Here is a 24,875-nt window from a genome sequence, read left to right as displayed (position 1 = left end):
AGGGCTTGGCACTCCTTCTCACAAAGGGGCCTTCCACGAGAGAGGGCCTAGTGAAATTCTGTCCTACGCACACTGGAGGAGAGCTAGGCCAGATGAGTGCAGTGGCGTGTCATAGCACTTCACGAACCATGAGGAAATGATTTGAAACTGCTGTGTAGACGTCAGCGTTTCCTGGTTTCCTGAGACACCTGTCCTGGGTTTGGACCTAGCATCCATTGATCACAACCAGCTTATGGAGTGCAAGCCCAAAGCTGTCCAAAATAGTGTTGTCAGAGGATGAGGTAAAGTGTGGCGCGGGGGTCTTGATGCTCTCGTTGATGCTGTGAATTCTGAGAGTCAGATGAGACTTCTGCTGCCAACGTTGCCTGTTTTCAGTACCATAAGAGCTAAGACAGAATCTTAGTAGCTTCTCTGAATAAATTTTATGAACTTTCAATTTAGAAAGGCCTGTAGTTTGTTTTTGGTACTAGGTCTTCAACTCAGAATTTTACACTCTCTCTTGGCATTTTCATTCAAGGCTAGTGCTCTACCACTTGAGCCACAGCTCCCCTTGTGGCTTCTTGGTTATTAATTAGAGATGAGTTTCATGGACTTTCCTGCCTGGGAGGGCGGGACACCACAATCCTCTCAGCCTCCTGAGTAGCTAGAATCACCGGCATGAGCCAGCAGTGCCTGGCTTGTCTGTATTATTAATATATTGCTCAAGTTCCCACAGTGGATTGACAATACAGGAAACTATTACAAAAACAACTCATTGAATTTCTGAACTATGTTAATCTACCAATGAGGGGAAAAAAAGCATGTCTTCCCTCATCCTCACTGGTAAGTGCTTTCCTAATTCCCTGTCATTCCTTCAGGCCAAAGAATCTGGAAACAATGAAGTGCTGATGAAACATTTCATTGGAATTAGTCTACCTAGCTGTGATAGCAGTAGTCAGCATTTCATTAGTTTTATCATAAAATGAAAACTATTAATAAGTTGTAACTGGTCATAGGCAGTCATTTGGGCCCTAGCATTTGGTAGAAAACGAATTGGACTACTTTCTTAGCTTCATCCCCAAATAGTGACCCAAAAGGCGTGCTTCAAAATGTCAAGTTGGATAGAACTTGGTCATTTGTGTTACCTACTAGTGGGTAGAATTTTGTTTTTTATACTCCTATTCTAAAGCCCCCAGTCTGTGCTTTCTAAGAGGCTGAGTCTGTTAGCAGAAGTTTTTCCTAGGACCCATGCGAACAGTGATCAGAACCCCAACTGGAAATTTTATTCCAAAGTTCAATTAGCCGTGTTATTTTATTCAGAGTCAGCTCTTTGCAGTCATTTGAGTATCTGGGTTTTCAGCAATCATCTGCTGTTTTATGGTCTCTGAGTTAACTGAAGAATTTTCCTACTTGTGGCCTTCTCAGAAAGGATTGAGAATGCAGTTAATTCCAGGAACCACCAAAGGGTTAAATATTGTGTGTAGCCCTAGATCTCTGCTCAAGTGTTGGGGAATATTTTCATTGATTTAAGTAGGTGTTACAGCTTTGTAAAGAATGGCACGAAAAGCAGATATGGAAACTATCCTCACAGCAAAATTTCGAAGGAATAAAGAAATCAGTTAATGTAAAAGGGAATGGTTTTGACAGATTTACGCTCTTGGTGTGCATTAGAAACCCACCAATATTCGAGGTTCCCATTGAAATGGAGGAGCTGGACCTTGACAATGGAAAAGCTTGGGGATCCATCCACTGCTCTTTTCCCCATCGTGGTTATTTTTTTCTCTTTATTTTTCAAAACACATTTCCCATTGTGTTGTAAACTGTGTTGTGTGTTGGATAAAGTAAATCCGAGATGTCTGGTCAACACTTGCTCTTCTCTGTTTAGATGTAGACGTAGATCAACCCAGAGAGGAAAAGAAAGAATGCTACTATAACCTCAACGATGCCAGTCTCTGTGATAATGTACTGGCCCCCAACGTCACCAAACAAGAATGCTGCTGTACATCAGGAGCTGGCTGGGGGGACAACTGTGAGATCTTCCCCTGTCCGGTCCTGGGGACTGGTAAGATCTGCTGAGTGTGATGGTCATGTTGGTACGGGGACATGGGGTGGCCGTGGGCCTGGAAATGACCTTGAGACTTTATGACTCTGAGACCTGGAGGTTGACATGGCCTAAGGTAGGGACTTGAGGTCAGGAGCAATTCCTCTGTGGTGAGCTGGCTTCACTCCCTATCCCTCATTTCTCAGCATGAATTCTTAAACTCTGCCCATCCCAGGAGGTCCTGTTCCTGCATAGGGTATTTTAGAGAGGAAAAAAAGATAATTCATTTCTATTCTCATTTTTATATGAAGATCAACCTTTACTGTGTATGACACAACTTTACTCTGAAATATAGTTAAGCTAAGATTTTTCCTTTATGGACTCTTAACTAAACCTTTAAAAAATATTACATACCATGGTAGTACAGAAATAAAAATCATCAAGTAAAATGTGGAGGAAGCAGGAACTTTGTGTGTGTGTGTGTGTAAGTAAAATTATGAAGTAATTGGCTATATGTGCATCTAACTGTAGCTCTGAGATTGTGTTGAATTTATTTGCCTGGATTGCATTTAAGTGATTGAACCTGGAAAAGCAAAGTTGAATTAAAGCCTGAGTTTAGGGAAAGATGTGGGGGACTTTTCCTCTCCTCCCTCCTTTTTCAATGTATTTCTCTTTCCTCTCCTTAAATCAGCCGAGTTCGCGGAAATGTGTCCTGGAGGGAAAGGATTTGTCCCCGCAGGAGAATCATCCTACAACACGGGTGGTGAGAACTACAAAGGTCAGAATCAAGTGGAAACACCCCTCAGACATCATGGTAGAGGCATAGCTTGGATCACACAGAATTGTGGTGTCCTGGGCCATGGAAATGATTTGCAAGGGCTGGGAAGGTGGCTCAGTGGTAGAGCGCTTGCCTTGCATGCATGAGGCCTTGGGTTTGATTCCCTAGCACCACGTAAGAAGAAAAAGCCAGAAGTGGTGCTTTGGCTCAACTGATAGAGCTCTAGCCTTGATCTAGGCCCAGAGTTCAGGACTGACAAAAAAAAATAAAAAAGGAAAAGAAAGAAAAAAAAATGAATTGCAAAGCCCTAATTGCCACAAGAAGGAGGCCACAGGGAATCTGGACAGATCCGTGACTTGCAATCACAACTTTGAGATAATCTTGGGAGTTCATTTTTCTGACTTCCCATCTGCTCAGCTCTGGGGTAGGAATAATGTTCTAAAGGTTAACATGAAGATTAAATGAGATCCTCTGTGTTACACTGCTAGCCACAAAAGTCTGTCCTCAGCAATTACTTGACTTTATTCTGATATTGTAAAGGCATGTTATTAGAATTCACAGAGGTTTTGACCATAAAGACTTGTCCATTATCCTGTCTTTTTTGTGATCCTCAATCAAGCTACAGTTCTTATGTTTATAGAAGTTATCTTGCCATTTTTAATGGCTGCAGATTCATAATGAGAAATGGAAAAGAAGGAAACTAAAGCAGATGTTTTCAATGTTTAATTCTACTACTATACTATTCTAAAATGTGCAGCCTGTTAATTTGGGCAAATATTTACATGTATGAATATTTCCTCAGTGACTACTTAATTTGCCTATTCTTATGAGAGTAAACTTTAGTGTACATATGACATTTTACTGTTATAGTCTAATATTAAAAACTGCTAAGTGGCTGGAAAGAGAACTACAAATACGGTTTTATTGTCTGCTCATTTTTGGAAAAGCAGTGTTTGAATAATATGGAATTACTCAGTAGCTTAGTAAGAAATTCCATTTGTGTTTTTAATATACATCTATTATTTAGAACCATTGAATAATCACAAGAAGACTTGGTGTGTACTATGTGTTGAATGGTTTTCAAGATCATAAATGTCACGTACTATATTTTTACAGGAATGTAGTTAAATTTTGCTTCATATTATGAACAGGACCCCAATTTCACCATAAAGCCATCTTCTCTTCTGTATAAAAATAAATTCCTCCTTACTCTGCCTTAACACTCCTGCAAAGGGGCTGGGAGAAGATTGGATTCAGATTGAAGTGGCTATATGGGTTTTTTTTTTCTTGGCTCTGCCTTTTTCCATCTGTGTAAATTTGAGCCAGTCATCTGTGGAGTCCCCAAATTTTAGCATGAATGCTATATGGCATTTGCTCTAAAGCACCAGCACTGATGCTAATAGAGGTATAAATAACTTTGGAGTGTCTTCTTATCTCCATTGATTCTCTGACTCTTATTGGACTGGCGTACCTTTATATCCAATTTATTGCTGAGTGGTCTGGAAAGGCCATGAGTTCTCAGACCTGCAGGAATGAACCTACCACCCTGCTTAACAACTTGTGGTTTTCTTTGCTTGCCTTTGATTGCATTGTCAAAACTCCTCATACTTCGTACATCTCAACTAGGAACTGGGTTGTTCGTTTTTGGTGGTACTGGACATTTGAACTCAGGGCCTCAAGCTTGCTAGGGCTGGTATGATACTTCGGAGTCACACCTCCAACCCTGTTTGTCACTGGCTGTTTTAAGGGTAGAGTCTCATCTCTCACCCAAGTGTGCACAAGAAGCTGTGATCACTTGCTTTAAGCTTCCCCAACAGGTGCTCATTGGAGTCTAGCTTCCCTCTATGAAGATGGAGACTCTTGAACATTTCTCCTGGGCTGGCCTGGTACTATGATCCTTCCAATCTCAGCCTCCCAAGTAGCATGGGATACCTGATGCCCAGCTATGGGTTGAAAAGAGGAGGTATCATGAACTTTCTGGTCCAGGCTACCACTAAACCATAATCTTCTTGTTCTTTGCCTCCCAAGTAGCTAAGATGACAGATCATGAGCCATGGGCACCCAGCTATAAAGTATATTCTTTTTTGGGGGGGAGTCCTGTTGTGGGGCCTGAACTCGGGGCCTGGGCGCTGTCCCTCAGCTCTTCATCTCAAGGCTAACGCTCTACCACTTGAGCCACAGTGCCACTTCTGGCTTTTTTCTTTTTGCTTATATGGTGCTGAGGAATTGAACCCAGGGCCTCAGGCTTACAAGGCAAGTGCTGTACCACTGAGCCACCTTCTCAGCTAAAGTATATTCTTGAGAGAATGTGGTTGATGCTTCTATGGATCCATAGGCTATTTCTATCAATCTCAGAAACCCAATTACAAATACACCTTCTCCAGAACCCTTTGGATCATTGTTCCATAAACAGACCTCATCTGATAGCATTTCTCCATCTTCCAATTAGACTTAAGTTTAACACATTTATATTGCTGTGGTCTATAAGATTCTTTGGAGTATAGATACGATGTATATTTGTTCACTTGAAGTCTAATATTGGTTAGAGACTTCTTTCTATGTGGAAAATCAAAACTAGCTTTTCTTTGTCTTTTTAAAAATACTTTTTCCCCCCACAGATGCTGATGAATGTGTACTGTTTGGCCAGGAAATCTGCAAAAATGGTTTCTGTTTGAACACTCAGCCTGGGTACGAATGCTACTGTAAGCAGGGAACGTACTACGATCCTGTGAAACTGCAGTGTTTCGGTAAGCTCTAAGAGGCTGTCCTATCCTGTGCTGTGCTAAGACCAGATGGAAGAAATAAGTAATGCTCTGTAAGAAAAGCAATGCCTTTGCATCTAAATCGTGTCTCCAAAAGATACGTTCATGTTTTATGGGTCGCCTCCTTGAGCAAGATTTAAGAAGGAGAAATAGTCCATCCAGTCTCCTCTTTGAATGGCTTTTAGAGCTCTTGCTTTAAATCCCCTGTGTGGAATTCTCATTCAGGTCACTGGTCTGACTGAAGAGTTCTGTTGGTCTGCGGAACCTCCTGTTTCATCATTTATCCCATGGAAGTGAACGTCATTTTAAAATTCTGACACTGGCTGTAATACTTAAGCAGAAAACCATATATACTCAGCAGCAAGAGGAAATCACTTTTAAAACTATCATAAAAATGCATGACCTTAAATTTCTAAGTGTATCCTGTGGGTAGATGTTTTCTTTCATATTTAATAGCAATAGCAGTAGCAGTAACACTGGTTTTTCCCAATAAGTATGACTTGCGGCTTTAGTCAGAGCTGTTCTCGTTTGGATGATGGTGTGTAAATAATGTGAAAAGTGCCAGCCTCCGGAATCTGGATTCAATGTGGTAATGTGTTAGCCTTGGGATGTCTATGAGGTCCAACGGATTGCTGATCTTCCCTAGTCATTGTATTACCTCTCTTAAGATCTGGACGAATGTCAAGACCCCAACAGTTGTGTTGATGGCCAGTGCGTGAACACAGAAGGCTCTTACAACTGCTTCTGTACCCATCCCATGGTCCTGGATGCTTCAGAGAAAAGATGCATACGTCCAACAGAATCAAATGGTAGGTTTGGATGTGAGGTACAAATTTAAGTTTAGATGAAGATCCTAAGGTTTTCCTTTCGATTAACTGTGCACCATTGAAAAATAGGCAACTGTGCACCATTGAAAAATAGGCAGACAAGTTTCTTGTATGTCTCTAAGTAATTAAAACAATGCGTATGATTGCTATACAGGAGATTTAATATTTTGCATGTATGATTAAACCAATAGCAAAATACTGAGTGGCTGAGCAAATGGCAAAGCTGTCCCAGGCCTGAGGGTTCATCACACTTGACCTTCGGGGGCAGCTGAGGAGGAGCCCCAGCCTGGGAGAATGATTTGTCTGGAATGCGTGTAGGATGCATGCAGGCTAACAGCACAGACTATGGAGTTCAACAAGGCGATAGAAAGCCTTGAACTTCATTGATTGATTAGATTCTCTGCTCCTCTCTGGGGAGACGCGTGACACTGATGACGGGCAAAATGAATCCATCATCACATTCGGGAGATTGCTATGGATAAAGTCAATTGAATGACAGACAAATTAGAATGGAGTTAGAATTAGTTAGAACTAGAGAGATGGTCAGGAGTCCTGGGCATTGTCAAAGGAGAAGATGAGTGTGTGAATCCAGACACGTGGTATTGAAAACCATGATAGATATGACCCAGCAGGAAATATGAAAAGGTAGAGATTGGAAGAAAAGGAAGTCCACTGAGGACTGACAAGAGTGAGGAGCATTTTCTGTAATGAAGGGACACTACAGAGGAAAGAAATCAACCAGGAAGTGGTGGGCAGGCTGGATTTCAGCTGATAGAGTGAAGGCGTGACTCTCAGTTGGAGATGACAGAGGTTGGTTTGATCCATGGAAAGGCCAGGCTGGATGCAGACTTAGAACTAGGGATGGAAACAGAGGCTCACTGGCTTCTACCAGTATGGATGACATAGGAGTCACAGACAGATTGTCATAGTACCCTGTCTTCCCTTCTAGAACAAATAGAAGAAACGGATGTCTACCAGGATCTGTGCTGGGAGCATCTGAGTGATGAGTACGTGTGCAGCCGTCCTCTCGTGGGCAAGCAGACTACGTACACCGAGTGCTGCTGCTTGTACGGCGAGGCCTGGGGCATGCAGTGTGCCCTCTGCCCCATGAAGGACTCAGGTGAGCCTGTTTGGCCTGCAGGAGGCCGGCGGGACACAGCTCTCTCGACATCTTTGGAGCCTGGCCCTTCTTTTAGATCTTATGTCGTCGCAGGTTTGGGGGAAGATGGGGGGAGACTGGATTATAGAAACATCTGGCTCCTGGTTTACCTCCAAGCCAGACCCTGTCATTAATTTTTGAAACTGTTATTCCATTTCCCTAAAGAATGATAAACGACCTGAAGAAACCTAACTCAGCCATTGGTGGCATAGCTCTTGAGAATTTATATTTCCTGACTCTTCATTCCCTCACCACCCTGCAGCCCTCATTCTTCATGGTTTCTGCATAGAACAAAGATTCCTAGACTCTAGACCAAAAAAGAAAAATCATTGTAGGTCAAAATCCAGATTTGTATGTCAACCTCTGAATGAGCCATATGGGCTGGGTCACCTTAGAGGGAAATCCAGAAACCTGGGATGCTCCAAAAAGGTTAGGTTTTGCAGCATTTAGGATTTTTTTTCTTTTATTTGAGATACTTACCTGGTAAAGTCTACCTAACTCTTAAAAACTCCCAGATATGAAACACTTTGGATCCTAAGCATCTGAGGATAAGAAATACTCTAGTTACATAAGAAAGACATGAATGGTCCAGGCCTGTTATCCCAGCCATGTAGAAACTGGAGACTGACAAGTTTGAGGACAGCTTGGACTACAGAATAAGAACCTGCCCCTCCCCCCACACACACACAGAAAAGGTTCAGGATGAAGCTTAATGATAGAGCATTTGCCTAACGTGCAAGGTTCAGGGTTTAATTTCTATCAATGCATAAGAAAAATTATTGAAGCTAGGTGTGATGGTACACTTCTGTAATCTCAGCAACTCAGGAGACTCAGGCAAGAGGATCGGTAGACCAAAACTAAGCTGGGCTATATAGCAAGACCTTGCTTCAGATAGATAGATAGATAGATAGATAGATAGATAGATAGATAGATAGATAGATAGATAGATAGATAGATAGATAACATTGTCATATAACCTTTGTGTTAAAACCTACTGAGAGAGTGTGAATTGTAAAAACAGGTTCCCTCATGACTTTTGTCTTTGAACCTTTTAAACATGGACATCTTGATGATTAGTTGGGACTGCATGGTATCTGTGATTCTGAGCCCTGGGCTGTTCCTCGGCTCCCCAGGAGCACAGCGCTGCTGTGGGGCAGAGCCTGTCACTGATGGAAACGGCGCTGGAGAAACCACTGCTCATCAGCTTTGAGCACAAAAGTACAGTGTTCTGTTCAGTAAGTCCTAACTCCAGAGTAGGAGTTCACCCTTCTGGTCCGGTAGGCCTTGGGCATCTGTTCTTGGCAAAGCCTATCTGAGAGAACTGGTAGGAAGGGGATGTGTGCACAGGGGCATCTTAAATGGTTAAGTGGCATCTTGTGGGTTGGGACCACGGGCTGGGGCAGTGAGTGCAGGTGGATGGGTTGCATTCGGGTAACCCAGCATTAATCTATTAATTCAGGACATTTCTGGGTCAGTTAGATCTCATGTCAGTCCTCAGCTGAAGTCACAGAGGCCAAACAGCAGGCTAATTTGGCAGAGTCCTATGTTATTTGTGACAATACTACAGACATAACAGAAGCATCTATGTCATGGGTGGGAACAGCCCTCCCCTTCTACAGCTCTAGAAGCCTGCCTTGCTCTATTCCCTTTCCTGCCACTTCCTCTTGCCCCTTTGCCCAATGCCCCTGACTTCTGCCCACTCCCAAGGTGTTTTTGGCAGCTGATCCTCATATTTGGTCTTTAAAAAAAAATCTCATGTCATGTGAGTGTCTGAGAAACAAAGCTAACATGTTTAATTCAACCAATTCCAAGCAAAGCAGATCACTCTGTTCATGTCACAAACAAGAGGGTGAGCATTGCTTGATGTATCTAGGCAGTTTGGATCAGGCTAGTCGCATCTCAGATCTTTGTGGATATGGAATTTATTGGAGTTTTTTTTTTTTTTTTTGTCGGTCGTGGGGCTTGAACTCTGGGCCTGGGCGCTGTCCCTCAGCTCTTCAGCTCAAAGCGAGCGCTCTACCACTTGAGCTACAGCGCCACTTCCGGTTTTCTGGTGGTTTATTGGAGATAGGAGTCTCACGGTCTCTCCTGCCCGGGCTGGCTTTGAACCGCGATCCTCAGATCTCAGCCTCCTGAGTAGCTAGGATTACAGGCGTGAGCCACCAGCACCTGGCTATTGGAGATTTCTTGTAGCTTGGTTCTGCTGAGTTTCAGCTATAATAAAATGATGGTAGTTCGATGAACGTCTATGTGGCACAGTCCCAGATGCTGCTCACAAGTTGTGTGTGGAGCCGTCTAGTTCTCCAGGATTGCCCTCTTACCTGTACACGGGTCACGTGTGGTAGGAGGAAGCTCTCAAATGCTCACACCTCTCATTAGGCGCAAGGTGGATCCTGGCATCCCAACCCCGGGCTCTGTGTTCTAACCACCTCCGCATTGCCCAAGACCTCCAAGCTTATCTTTAATAAGTAGTCTCCCCTAGAATGCAAAAGTAACCAAGTGAAGAATTAAAACAAATTTAAATGTGTTCTTATGTGCATAAGGAGATAGAACACCTACCTTTTCAGAGCTAACGATGAGCATAGTAAAATTAGACAGTGCACCCCCCAGTCTGTGCCCACCCCCACACACAGATGTGTAATTAACTAAAGCAAGCCAGTAATTCTTGGTAAATAAAACTGTGGATGATGCTTATCACTTAGTTTAAAATGATTTTTTGATGTTTGCATATATTGCTACTCTTAAAAATATAAACTTAAACTGGTCACCAGTGGCTCACGCCTGTAATTCTAGCTATTCAGGAGCCTGAGATCTGAGGATTTTAGTTTAAAGCTAGCCTATGCAGATTCTACGCCCAATGAACCAGTCAAAAAGCCAAACAGGCTGTGTAGTAGAGCACCAGCAGTGAACAAAAAAGCCATGTGAGGCTCAGTTCAAGCCGTTGAACTAGGTGTCCCCTCTCTCCCTCCCCTTCTCTTTCTCTCCCTCTCCTTCTCCCTCTCTCTCTCTCCCCCTCTCTGTCTCATAAATATGAATGAATTTTAAGGTCATCTCTGATCTACATGAAAGAAAATTAGACATTTGAATACGATAATCAAAAGTATTCAGGGATACTAGTGTATATTGGTATATTGTAAAAATAATTTTACCTTTAACAAATAGTTGTTGCAGACCTAAGTAAGCTGAACATAATGAATGAGCTAGTGAGAGAATCTTTATAGTTCTTTGTAGAAAAAAAATGTGTTGGGAGAGCTCCACCTGTTGGTATGCTCGTGTACTGCAACCCAGGACAATGTTCAGGTCTGAAAGTCTTGAGAGTTTCAGTGTAGCAAGCGAAGAATAGCTTTTAAAAAGTATAGGGAAGTTGGATGATGCTCACACCTGTAATCCTAGCTACTCAGCGAGCCCAGGCAAGAAAGTCCTTGACACTCTTATCTCCAAATAACCACCCAGAAGAAGTGACACAGTGGCTCAAATGTTAGATAGAGTACTGGCCTTGAGCAAAAGAGCTCATGGCTCTGAGTTCAAACCCCAGAACCAGCAACAAAAAAAGTAAAGGGAGAGGAAGGGAATGAGGGGTGACTATGATGAAGTTATACCATATACCTATATAGGAATGTAATAATGAAACCCCTACTTCGTTAGTATACATAAAAGTATCAAATCTGTCCCAGTGAAGTGGTGTATACTTATAATTTCAGCATTAGGGAGATTGAGGCAGGAGGATTCCAAGTTTCAGGCCATCCTGGACTATGTGGAAATATGCTGTCTCAGAGTATGTATATCTGTGTGTGTGTGTGTGTGTGTGTGTGTGTCCCAAAGAAAATGGAAGTGGCACAAAGCAAATTGGGAAGTCTTCCATTTTTAGTAAAACCCTAATACCAGTCAGAATACAGTGCCTTCCATGTTGCAAGGAGAAGGGTTTGAACATGTAGAGGTAACCTACACCTGGTGCAAAATCCTCATTCTAGGACTTCAGCAGAACTAGGTGTACTTGAATGACAGCATTACAAGGAAAATGGGCTGTAACTTTCCTCAGTTGGGTATTGGATGATAAGTGGGCATGCCCAACACAACACAGGCTCCTTTAATCATTGATATTCAGGAGGCAGAGATCTGAGGACAGCAGTTCAGAGTGAGTGCGGTACAAATCTAACAGACTCTTGTCTCCAATTATCCAGAAAAAAAGCTAAAAGTGGAGGTATAGTAGAGTGTCAGCTGAAGTGGAAAAAGGCAAGCAAGAACACAAAGCCCAGATTTTTTTTGGGGGGGGTCCGGTCGTGGGGCCTGAACTCTGGGCCTGAGCGCTGTCCCTCAGCTCTTCAGCTCAAGGCTAGCGCTCTACCACTTGAGCCACAGCGCCACTTCCGGCTTTTTTCTTTTTGCTTATGTGGTGCTAAGGAATTGAACCCAGGGCCTCATGCATGCAAGGCAAGTGTTCTACCAATGAGCCACCTTCCCAGCCCCACGAAGCCCAGATTTTGATCTCCTGTATTAACACATACATACTTATGTACAATCATACCCATATAATATATGGATGGATGGATAGATAGATAGATAGATAGATAGATAGATAGATAGATAGATAGATAGATAGATAGATAGATAGAGGCATAGCTATCCACCTGATTTATATAAAATAGTATCCATGCCACATATTTTTTAAAAACATATTTTCTTAAACAAGTGTAAGAAAACATCACTTGCACAACAATTTGAAAGGAAAATATATTTTAAATAGGCTGATTAACTCTGTGTATACCCTTTTACTCTTCACTCATGTTTATCCTGCTTAAAGTGTTTTACTTGTAAAGTGCTCCTTAGAATCACTCATGCAAAGAAGGCTCTCGAGCTCTGGATAGGAAATCAAGACTTGGCTCTCGTTGTGAGTGTTCTAGGTGAATGCAACTGACGGATGGCTCCACACCTGGTACGAAACACGTCGATTAAATGAAGGGTCTGACTGGGCAAGGAATGTCCCATCACTGCCTCCATACAAGGGTCAAGGAAACAGCAGCAAGGCATGCTGGGACTGTGCAGCTAGTGGGGGCCTGCTAGGCAAGCAGCTACGTATTGCCTGCCTCCCCTCTACTCTGCTTACTCCCCCACTCTCTGGAATGGCAGTTATTTGGAAGAGGGTACTCATCTTCATCTTGGTGCTAAAGATGATTACCGTGCACATTTATGTACACATTGGGGTTTGCAAGGAGAGAGAAGTATCTCAAATGAAATCTGAATATTTATAGCTGACCTATTTTCAGTTTTAGACATTTACATATTCCTTCCTTCACTGTCCAATCCAGTCCACACCTGTTACTGTACTGGGCCAAAAAAAGAAAAAAAAAAGAAAAAAGATGGAACCAATGCTTTGTATTTAACAGAATGTAAGATGAAATTCAGACCTAGGATCCTCTGTGACTAAACATTATGCGATGTTCTAAACACACGATCATCTGGTTTAAAGAAGTCACCATTTGCTATACTAAAAAAACGTGTCAGACATTGTGATAGCTGATCTAGTCCATCTTTACCCGTCCAGTTTTTGCAAAACTACAAGCATTTGGAGTCTGCCTTAAGATAGCTGAGCCAGTGATTCCTTACACGTTCCCAGAGATGTCTGTGTAAGAATGTTTTGTAATATCCTCAGAGGTGTGAAGGAAGACGGGGATTTGACTCGGGGACTGAACTTGAAATAATATTGTAACTGGGCAGTTACTGCAAAAGGCCTTTCAGCAGTTAGAGTTTTAAAGGCTTTTCCAAGAAATATGTTTCCAAAGAATGTTAATAATAATTTTGTAACACCCTCCATGTGAGACTGAGGAAATAGTGGCCGCCTTCGGTTGAAGCAGTCCAACGGTCTGATTGTCCTTTTGGCACCGATTCTGTCTGGTGCGGCTGGGCAAGTTCCTTCGACCTCCATTATCCCAAGCTGAGACCCCAGTGTGAGGCGGTTGTCATTCACACTGTCTCAGTGTGGAAGATTTTATCTTTTTTATCCTAAGTTCTGGACCTTATGATAAAAGAAAAATGGCAATTGTAATAGAAAATGAATATTAAGCTAGGAAAATGTAAGGGGCCTCCTAGGTGGAGTAGCTATCATGCTGCAGACGGAATGTAGTATTGTGTGCATATCTAGGTGTTTTCTAAACAGGTGGGCCAGTTAATTTGAAACTGTGTTGGTATCCATGGAAATAGATTGGAATCAAGTATCATAGGCAATGGAAAGGATTGATTTACTGATTGATTGATTGATTTAGAAAATTTCCTCTGACTCTTCCCAGAGAATGACATTGTTTTCCCCTAAAAGGGATTCGTATCAAATAATATTCAATAGTGAAGTATGCACATGTCACCTGCCTTGTTAGTTTCCTCCTTTGTGAAATGGCAGTACCAACACCTGCCCCCAGGGGGTGCTCACAATTAAATGCTGTAGTGCAGAGGAGATTGTTGACCTTTGGTCAATGCTCTTAAATGTTAGCAAAGATTATTATAACTCCTATTCCAGGCATAAGTTGAGCTGATGCTTAGTCCACATGTCTGTCCTGTAATGCAGTGCTAGGAGTCTCTTCAAAGGCAGCCCAAAATCAGAACCAATGTAGGATGCCAGGGTTCAGGAACTAATGCAGAGCCTAATTGCACTGTGCAGTTCTGCAGGGCTTCTGTGGGTTCCAGTGGCTTCCAAACCCTGACTGTGATTCATGACCTAGAAGGAAAGCACATGTAAGGGACAGTCCAGTGTTGGGTTTTAAATGTTCACCCAGTGCATCTGATTCTAAATGCGAAATCCCTGATTTTCAGATACTAAATCCATTAGACACTTTGTTGGCCCAAGTTCACTAAGTTTCTATGACACAGAGCAATTTTTACTCAAGGGAGAGATTTGAGTTATTTCTCTATACAATATTCTGGCAACTTCATAAACAGTTGGTCTTTATTGGTAAGTGTTACATGCTTGATTTTCTCTGAAAGTCCTCACCTAGCTCAAAGGGTCCACTGTGCTATAAATGTTTTCTTCTTCAATATTTAAGCAGCTTTCTTTTCTTTTCTCTTTCCTTGCTTCCTTCCTTTTTTTCTCTCTTTCATCGGTTTGTTTCTGATGGTGCTGGGGTTTGAACTCAAAGCTTCATACTTGCTTAGCAGATATTCTACCACTTGAACCATGCCTGCATCCCTACTTTTTAAAAAGAAATTATTGTTATTATAAAGGTGATGTACAGAGGGGTTACAGTAAGTCAGGTAATGAATACATTCCAGCCCTACTTTTTGTTGGCTTGTAGAGATGGAGTCGTGCAGAGTTTTCTGCTGGTAATAGCCTTGAACTGTGATCCTACCTGAAATTACAGATGTGCCCCACCAGCACATGGCCTTTAATGAACTCTTGAACTCAGTAAGTCAACTTAAATACAACCAACTGAATCCCGTAATAAATATAAATGGTATTTACCAACTTAATTAAATTCTCTTAATTCCTATCCAAGTTAAGATCTGTAATCAATCCTATCAAAATCAATAAGACAGAGAAGACAGTAGAGAAGAGAAATCAGGCTTCAGTTCCCAGGGAGGGGAATTTGATTGACAGGTGACACCTTGGTGTCGGGAGCACTTTGGACATTTTAATTGTGGTACATTCTGGACTTTGGAGTCTCCATGTTATTCATGTTCATTTTCCTAAGCTGGGCTGCATGGAAATGGTGAGAAAATATCTGGCTGTATTCTGTTACATAAAATTAATTTCATTATGATGATAATCTATCTCACAGACGTCATAGCAGAATCTAATTTAGGGCTAAAGTAGAGACACTAATGGTGTTGTGATGGGAGATAATCTGATCACACACACGCACACAAAAATCTCTTTGGTTTCTAATTAACAAGTAACCAAATGTACCTTGAAAGTAACCGTCTTGGCTGTTCTGGTTTTCCGCTTTGAAATCAGCTGATGAAAAACGACTCTGTTCTCTTGAAATGCCCTTCCAGCTCCACCTTGTACTGTCTTTGCCCTTTGTCCTTCAGGGAAATTCGCTTTTGTGTGTTTGAAATAACATTTGCTGGGGTTCTTTGTCCTTGATAATGGCACCAGGTGTAAGTGTCCACTTGTAATGGGGGACAGGGACACGTCATTGTGAAGAATGCTAAAACCTTGTTCTGCATTTCAGGTTTTGAATTCAGATACGGTTGAGTTGGTTTTGATATCTGCCTCATTCACTTTTTGTAAATGAACTGTGGTTTAGAAGAAAGCTGTCAGCTTGTGCCTTTCAAAGGCTGACCTCGTGGCCAGAGCAGGCCAGCATGGCAGAGGAGAGGGTAGGGAGAGCTGCCCTGTCTCCTTTCACTGAGGGAAAGGCAGCTAGAATGAGGGTGGAAAATAGCCCGGGCTGGGGATGTAGCTCAGAAGCAGAGGACTTGTGAGAGGCCCTGAGTTCAAACACACACACAAAACCAGGTTGGTGTATCCGCACAAACAATCAGGGAACAGAGCCCAGGAAGGTCGTGGCTTTGCTCAGCAGCCATGGCTAATACCTAAGGAAAGAAGCAGCAGATACAAGGAAGCCTTTTAAAGTGCTTCTTTCTGAGCTTCAAGTCTCAGGGACAAGCAGAACTGTCGTGAACAGCTGTCATGGTTGCAGACTGCTCAACCCTGGAAGATGCCAGTCACATGGTGATCTATGAGCCTCCCCCCCCCCCACCTCCCCTCCAAGGCCAGCCAGAGATACTCCAGCGAGAAGTAAGAGCTGCTGGGATTGCATCTGATTGTGAACAGTCCCTGGGGGGAGAGGAAAGTCATCTCAAATCAAGGTAAAGAGCCAGCATATGGAGAAAGCATAAAATCAGAGATCTTAAAACAGTTCCAGTTGTTTCCTTAGCAATGATGTCTTACTTCCTAGAACTGAATGGAATACATGCTCTTGAATGATCTTATTTACTATTTTGAGGCACTTTAATGTTTCATTAATTACTTAGAACTTGCTCTTCAAATAATGCTAAATGGTTCCAGTAGTTTTTGAACAAATCTTAGAATAGTTTTTCTTCTGTAAAACTTTTTAAAGCAATGTTAAAATGTTTTGTAGTTGGCCGCCGGTAGCTTCATGCCCATAATCACAGCCTCTCAGGAAGCTGAGTACTGAGGATTGTGGTTCAAAGCCAGCCGGGACAGAAAAGTCCTTGAGACTCTTCAATTAATTGCCCCCTAAAAACTTAAAGTAGAGCTGCAGTTCTGTTTCTGGCATTGTGTGTGTGTGTGTGTGTGTGTGTGTGTGTGTGTGTGCATGCATGTGTGCATGCATGTGTGTGTGCATGCATGTGTGTGTATGTGTCTGTGTGTGTGTGTGTGGTTAATTGCATATAAGAGTCTCATAGGATTTTCTGACCCTGCTAGATTCAAACTATAATATACAGATCTCAGCATCCTGGGTAGCTAGGATAACAGGTGTGAGCCACTGGTGCCTGGTTTTTCCTTATGATTTATTTCTATTTTTATTTACTTATTCATTCATTCATTGTCAGTCGTGGGGCTTGAACTCTGAGCCTGCGCTCTGTCCCTCAGCTCTTCAGCTCAAGGCAAGAGCTCTACCACTTGAGCTATAGCACCACTTCTAGTTTTCTGGTGGTTAATTGGACATAAGAGTCTCACAGACTTTCCTGCCTGGTCTGGCTTTAGATCATGATCCTCAGATCTCAGCCTTGTGAGTAGCTAAGATTACAGGTGTAAGCCATCTGCACCCAGCTTATTTATTTATTTGTGTGTTGGTCTTAGGGCTTGAGTAGGTCCAAAGCTTGGGCACTATTCCTGAGCTAGTGCTCTACCCACTTGAGCCACAGCTCCACTCATTCTGGCTTTTTGGTAGTTCATTAGAGATAAATGTCTCCTGCCCAAGCTGGCTTTAAACCTTGATCCTTGGATCTCAGCCTCCAAAGCAGCTAGGATTACTGGTGTGAGCTGCCTGTGCCTGACAACAGTTTGTTTTTAATGAAAGGAAAGTGAGCATTTAAGTTGACCTAACCATTACATTTCTTTAAGCCCCACAGCCCCTGGATAAAGTGAGACCCAGGAGGCTGGCTTGCTAGTGCTGACAGTTGGTCAAATAAATGCCCTGTTTCAGTCCTAATGTCCAAATGACAGCACCTTAGGCACAGTACCATCTAGTGGTAGTTACCTCACACTGCAGCCTCAAGTTTCAATGGCATTTTCTTCCCAGGATTTTCCAGCCTAGTAGTGAAAATGTTTTCTGTTTAGAGTCATAAACCATGCATGCTTTAAGGGTCCTTGGAGATCCCCTAGTCTTGTTTCTTCATCTTACCAGTTAAAAATAGAAAGTTTAGATGAAATCCAGACAACATACAAACAGCACATTTTTTCCCTTGTATCATAATTTCTTTTTCAAAAAATAGAGGTGAAATTCACACAGAGTAAAATCAGTGATTTTAGAGAGAACATTCACAATTTAGAGAGTCTATTCACAATGGGATGCAACCTCATGCTCAATTCCTTCTTTTGAATCTTTCTTCCCTCTCTCGTTTGTTTGGAGGTACCAGGCTATGAACTCAGGGCCTTATACTTGATAGGCAGGCACTCTGCTGCTTGAGTCTTACTCCAACCCTTTTTTGTTCTCATTATTTTACAGATAAGGTCTCCCACTTTTTGCCCAGGAACAACCTAGGACTGTGATCCTCCTACTTTTGCCTCACGGGGTAATAGGAGTGTATCACCATACCCAGCACTGAAGTAGTTTTTACATAGTTAATAAAGAAAAAAAATGAAATATAGTCCTTATGGAAATTCCTTACTTTTTTCCTAATTGTTGACTTGTTACTCACTTCTAAGAGCAAGAAAAGGGGAAAAAATGTCTTATCTGTCCTTTAGCTGAAAAGCTGGATCAGTTTAGAGGATTAGCATGTAGTCCTATTTGCCTCTGTGTTACATCGTTTAGTTTCTTCTCCTATAAAGTAATCTAGGTTTACTCTTCACCTGAGATAGTCTGGATATTAAACTTAGTCATATATTTCCAAAGTCCCCGTTACTTAGAAACAAGAGGAGAAATCCTTTCATGAACTCTTTCATGGGAAATTCATGCTCTCAATGTTTTTATTTTGTGTGTGTGTACCAGTCCTGTTGTTTGAACTCAGGGCCTGGACACTGTACCTGAGCTTTTCTGCTTAAGGCTAGTGCTTTGCTGCTTAATCTGCAGCTCCATTTCAGACTCTTTTAGTAATTAATGGGAGATAAGAACGTCACATGCTCTCTCTCTCTCTGTCTCTCTCTCTCTCTCTCTGTTCTTTTCTTGCTCTCTTTGCTCTCTCTGCTCTTTTCTAGCTCTTTTCTCTCTCTTTCCCAGCTCTATAGCTGGGATTTCTCTGTTTTTTTCCCTCTTTATTCTTTTATGCTCTCTCTCTGTTCTTTTCTTGCTCTCTTTGCTCTCTCTGTTCTTTTCTAGCTCTTTTCTCTCTCTTTCCCAGCTCTCTCTCTTTTGCCAGCCGCGTGGAGTGCCAACCTTGCCTGGTCCCTGGTCTACTGAATAAACCTACCCCTTACCTAAAAAAAAAAAAAGAACGTCACATGCTTTCCTGCCCAGGTTAGCTTTGAGCCACGATCCTCTGACCTCAGCCTCCTGAGTAGTGAGGATGACAGGCGTGAGCCACTGACTCCCAGCTCTCACTCATTATTTTAGGACCTTCCTGTGTGGCGTACTATTACAAGCATCTAAATGTTTGAATCCAGGCTTCAGAACACAAAAGGATCCTCTACATTTTGGCAGCTGGTACCCCACACATCTTCATCAGTGCATCTGGCTAGCTAAGCAGCCATGTGGTGGGAAAGACTGGGAATGACTGGGCTGGGAAGGGAGACGTTAGGTGAAGGCTGGGGGTGGACAGCTTGACTTGTGAATGGCCATGCCTTCCTTTAGAGCATCAACGTTTACAAACGTCCCGGGAACGCTTGCCAAAACTTTAGACTGCATTATTTCCCTGTCCGCGACAAGTACAATTTAATTGAACATTAAGCAATTTGATCTCTTTCACCTAATAAATCGAGCAAATTCAATAAACATAAATCCTGCTAATGATAGAGTGGACCCTGGTGGAGCTGAGCTCATCAGCATTCAAAGTTATGACTCTCCCTGGAGTTGGAGTCACAAATGCTCAATGTGCTTACCTGAGACTTGAGGTCTGGGGAAGGCATTTAATAATTTTCTGAGGGTGTCAGGAGGTGGCCAAGGAATAGAAAGAATGTGGATGGCTTGGCGGAACAAGTCTTTCAGACCTCACCTAGGCCAGTTATGTGGTAAACCCTGGCTTTCTTATGGGAAATCAAAGAGCTAATTACAGTTATTTCTTGGGTTGTTCTGAGATTCGTGGGCAATGTGCGGCATGTCAGGGTTTAACGGGGCATGCCTGCTCATTTCCTTATGCCAACTGTTGTGTATCAAGGACCTCCAGTAGCCTCAGTTTCCCTGAAGTTTTTTTTTTAATCTCTTTTGTATGGTTATGACTCTCTTTCCTTCTCTGTTACCTTTTCTCCTCTTCTTCCTCTGGTACTCATCCATACAGAATGAAGTTTCCCCCAATCTTTTCTATTTTTCCTGTCTTCCCAGCATCTACCCTGTTCAGACTATTCTTAGCTTCTGGGTCTGTGAATGAATGAACCAACCTACCAATCACTCGATGAGACAAGGGATGAATTACTTTTGGGGGGGAGGCCTGAGCTCTGTCTCTGCACGTTTTTTGCTCCAGGCTAGTGCTTAGTCACCTGAACCAGAACTCCACTTCCAGCTTTTTGTTTGGTGGCTAATTAGAGATCAGAGTCTCAGAGTTTCCTGAGTAGCTAGGGTGACAGGCGTGAACCACTGACACCTGGCTTGATTCACTTTTCGTACAGCTGAAGTAAAGAGTGATGAGATCCTGCTCAATAGATAGAGGAACTAAAACGCCTACACATGCAGATGAAGCAGCTAGGAAATGGAGAAAGTAGGACTAGAACCTAAGACTCAAAGTCCTTTCTTTGGTGTGTGTTCTATTTTTCTGTTCCAGCTCTGCACATTTTAGTTTCACAGGTACACAATTCTACCCATTCTGCACAAGTAGTAGGAGTTTATTCTGTAACCAAGAGTAGAATTGGAGTTACACAGACAGACACACAGACACATGTCCAATTGCACCATCTTGTATAGATGTCATCTGTGGCTGGTCACCTCCTCTAGCCATCCTGGAAGGAATATTCTATACACAATCAAATCTGTTGCATTTTTTAAAATTTTGTCTATCATTTGTCAGTTTCCACAAAGGAAAAGAATTAGGCACTGGGTAAATAAGTCTGCCATTCCATTTCCTCCCTGACTTCCTAGTTGTGTGTGTGTGTGTGTGTGTGTGTGTGTAACACACGTTACAGCTCTCTACATCAGTTAATAGTCCACATTCAGACCTGTAGGCCAGACACCTGGTGAGGAATCTTGAGTAAAACAGGACCCATTTTTGTTCGTGTGGAAGAGTTCTTTGCTGCTCTGGGTGTGAGTTCTAACGCCAGAGCACTGAGTTTCCGGCCTCGCCCTGTAGCAGCCCCAGCGAGCTGTTTCATCTCTAAAAGCAGCTGAGCCTCATCTGCCAAAGGGGGCAGGGAGCCCCTCCTCGTGGTCCTCCTCACGCACCAGAGGGGCCCGGGACATGTGACTGCCCAGCGCAGCCCTGCAGATGTGTCTGTCATCAACAGGAGATTTCCTGCCAGGATGCAGCCATGTGCTTTCCATGGCTCTGACAGCGGGGGTCCCCGAGCCTGTTGACTCCTCAGCCGGCGGTGGGGGGGAGGTGGAGGGGACTTAAAAACTTTTTTCCCCCCATTTAAAGTGAAAATCAAAGCAACACCATCTGTCATTTGGATCTGTCACACCAGGAAAATTAGTGTGATTAGTGGCCTGGATCTTGTTTAGCCCTGTTAGTGACCGTGTCCCATACCCCCTCGTATGTCCCTTTTGTAGCTTTGATCCAGAGCTAAGCATTTGCGCTTTGGGAGAGAGGCTGTGAGGTGTGAATATTTCCATTTCCTATTGATTTCACATTGGTGTTCGGCTAGATTCCAGATGGACATGTGGTTGGAGCCTCAGAAATGGCATTGCTGTACAGAGTACGCCTCCCAGGACTAGTCCTTGCTAAAACAAGCCCATTCCTTTGTACCTAGCCTGAGAGTGCCCGGTGATTCATTGTTGCTGATGTGTGTAAGTAAAGGGGGTTTGGACCGGAAAGAGATTCTAAGGACAGAAAATAAGTTGGACATGCCATGCACTGAGCTAGAGGAAGTAGCCGCCAAAAGGGTCTCAGGGGTTCTCAGGGGAAGCTGTGGAAATAGCTAAGAGATCTGCTATCCTCTGTACTTGGAGCCAACCATAATTCACTGCTGCTCCCCAAGCCAGACTCTGGCATGACCCAACTCTAGTGACAAGCAAGGCCAAGCATCTTTAAGATTGAATGGGGTCTTCTGGTGCCTTGGGATGCTTGGAGGTCAGGCACAGGATAGAAATTTGCCTAGATCAAGATCCTAAAGAGGATACCTTCCTTGTCCAAGACTGATGACAGTGTTCTGTGCAACCGCTTGCTCTCCCAAAGATACAGAAAACTCCCATTACCTCTAACTTATTGTATACTCATAACCTTTCTAATGTATTCAAGCCTATGCTAAAAGTTGTTGAGCACCTTTTCCTGTGATATGAATTGTACTGGCCTAGGGTTAATAGATGCTATTGGTTATAGTTTATTACACTCCAACCAGGAAGTTACATTTGCTAAGCCAATGTTGTACCTTGTTGTTGGAAATGAAGTAAAATTCCAACTACTCTTAGAAGAAAATTAAAAACAAAACACATGGACACTTCCCTTCCAATGCTCTTGGCCCATTGATAACTTTGGATTTTAGAATTAACATTTCTGTAACATTTCCATCTTCCAAGGCTTTCTATGAACATCTGTTTGTAGCTGTTCCGAGGGGTCTTAGTGATCTTTGCCTGTGAGAAAGAATATATAACCTTTCACAATTTGTGAACAATGTCCAATGTGAACTATGGCCTTTTTCAGATGCCACTAATGGGGTAGACAGGCCAGAATTTATTATCACTCTATGAAAGAGGTGAAAACTGAGGCTGGCCCAACGTGTGAAGGTGCAAAGTGAGGAATGCTGTCGGGTCTTGAGCCCCAGCCTCTGATCCTAGCCCTGAATCAGAGCAGATGTGTGTGACAGGAGAGGTGGGACAGACCAATGCGTACAGAGCCGTCCAGGCTCCCAGGAAAATAACTCAGAATACACTGTCTTTGTGATGATCCTTGTAGCTCACCTTCAAACAGGAAGAGAACACGTAATGCCCCACGAGGCTTCGATAACTGAACCAAAGGCACAAAGGACAATAAGCTCAGGACTCTTAAAAGTTAAAAAAAAGTGTGGTAAGAGGAGAAAGAAGCTGCAGCAAGCCCCAGAGGTATCCATAATCCCCTCTGCTAACTGCAGACTTGACCAGCTTGGGTCAAGTCAAAGCTTCCTTAGGAAGCCTCTAGCAGTTTCCAGACACAACTTAGCATCCTTTGTCCATGCCAGTACATCAGCTCTTTACAATTAATCCATGACTTTCTCCATCACATAATTCCTGGTCATCTGCTGTAGTGCAAGTGCAGCCTTTCTTTCAGAAAGGCTTGTTTGTGAATAGGACACCGTCCAGGACTTGGTTTCTCCACCATCCGCTCCCTCTTTCAGCCTTGCTCAGTTGTGAGAACTTGAAACGTTACTGTTCTCTATGGTTGAAACAGAGCACGCAGGATCGAGGTCAGAGTTTTCTGACCCTCTTGACATCTCAAGACCTGCTCAGCCATCTCTAGGTTTAGTTTTACAGACTTATGTAGGTGAATTATTTCATTTTTCATAGTTAATCTTGATCATACTGTGGCATGGCTATAAAATACTGACAAAAATCTTCTTTTCAGATGTACAACAAATGGCATTTTTTTATTTTAAAGCTAGGAGAGAAGATGAGCTCAACTGCTAAGACTTACAAACATTTGAACAATCTTACCCTCTAAGGGAAATGCTTAATGCCTCTGCGTTCAAACCCTAAACAGAACTGACAACCATTTGTATTTTCTTGAAGGTTAATCTTTCTTTTTTGAGTCAAGGAGCTGTTCTCAGTTTCAGCTATTTCCTGAATGAAATTAATATTTTCTTTTGTTGTTGCGGGTGATCGTGGTGGTGGCAGCCAGGGGGCTTGAACTCAGGGTCTGGGCCGCTGTTCCTGAGCTGCTTCGCTCCAGGCTAGCACTCTGTAAGCCCACAGCTCCACTTCTGGTTTCTGGTGGCTGGTTGGAGATGCAGGTCCCATAGCCTTTCCTGCCTGGGCTGGCTTTGAATCACAGTCCTCAGATCTCAAACCGCCTGAGTAGCTAGGATTACAGCCTTGAGTCACCAGTGCCCAGCAAAATTAATATTTTCTTAATGAAATGGTTTCATGCAAAAGATCCAGAAGGATCTGGCATTTGCTTCCACCTTATCAGAACGTGTGTGTGTGTGTGTGCATGCTGGATTTGAATGCAGCCTCATGCTCTTGATAAGCTTTTCCACTACAGGGCTAGAGCTCTGCCTCTTGAACCACAGCTCCACTTTGGCTTTTATGCTGGTTAATGGGAGATCAGAGTCTCATGGACTTCCCTGGCTGGCTTTGCACAATCCTGAGGTCTCAGCCTCCTCAGTAGCCAGGATTGCAGGCCCTTTTTCCTGTTTCCACCTGAGAGGTTTGGGTAAAGCTGTTCTTCTGTAGGCCCAAAGGACCATCTTATTCAGGCCTTCGATGCTCCGGGATGTGTTGCTGCGAATCGTTAGGCTGGATGGGGTCTTCATCTGGGAATCTTCATTTGGCTGTAGGAGGAGGTCCAGGCAGGGAAGGCCCTGGCGGGAATGGCGCTCTGGGCTGGGGCTGGCCCACGGGGGACAGGGGGGCAGGCTCTCACCCTGGCCATCTCTCCCTCTCCTCCGCAGACGACTACGCGCAGCTGTGCAACATCCCGGTGAGCGGCCGGCGGCAGCCCTACGGCCGCGACGCCCTGGTGGACTTCAGCGAGCAGTACGCCCCGGAGGCCGACCCCTACTTCATCCAGGACCGTAAGCAAAATGGCTCAGTTGCTTTGAAGCTAAACCGAGGCTCTGTAAAGACGGCTCCATGCTTTCCGGACGTAATCCCGGGGCACTTGTCCACGATGCAGCTGTGCAGGCCCCTGGACGGCCCTGCGCGCTGCTGCGCCTGCGCGCTGCTGCGCCTGCGCGCTGCTGCGCCTGCGCGCTGCTGCGCCTGCGCGCTGCTGCGCC

The 24,875-nt window shown here is 43.4% G+C and overlaps 1 protein-coding gene across 2 annotated transcripts in view; it reads left to right on the top strand.

Moving 5' to 3' along the window:
• Positions 1 to 24,875, top strand: part of Ltbp1 (latent transforming growth factor beta binding protein 1) — a 228,864-nt gene that overhangs the window by 195,964 nt on the left and 8,025 nt on the right. For both annotated transcript variants that reach the window (XM_013013664.1, XM_013013663.1), the window contains exons 23-28: positions 1,865 to 2,041; positions 2,712 to 2,798; positions 5,417 to 5,545; positions 6,229 to 6,369; positions 7,337 to 7,507; positions 24,549 to 24,671. In XM_013013664.1, coding sequence (XP_012869118.1) covers positions 1,865 to 2,041; positions 2,712 to 2,798; positions 5,417 to 5,545; positions 6,229 to 6,369; positions 7,337 to 7,507; positions 24,549 to 24,671 — 828 coding nt within the window. The remainder of the gene's footprint in view (positions 1 to 1,864; positions 2,042 to 2,711; positions 2,799 to 5,416; positions 5,546 to 6,228; positions 6,370 to 7,336; positions 7,508 to 24,548; positions 24,672 to 24,875) is intronic.

Source organism: Dipodomys ordii, unplaced genomic scaffold (assembly GCF_000151885.1).
Source record: "Dipodomys ordii isolate 6190 unplaced genomic scaffold, Dord_2.0 Scaffold20, whole genome shotgun sequence".
NCBI classification, from domain to species: Eukaryota; Metazoa; Chordata; class Mammalia; order Rodentia; family Heteromyidae; genus Dipodomys; species Dipodomys ordii.
This window is presented reverse-complemented; position numbering and strand designations above follow the sequence as displayed.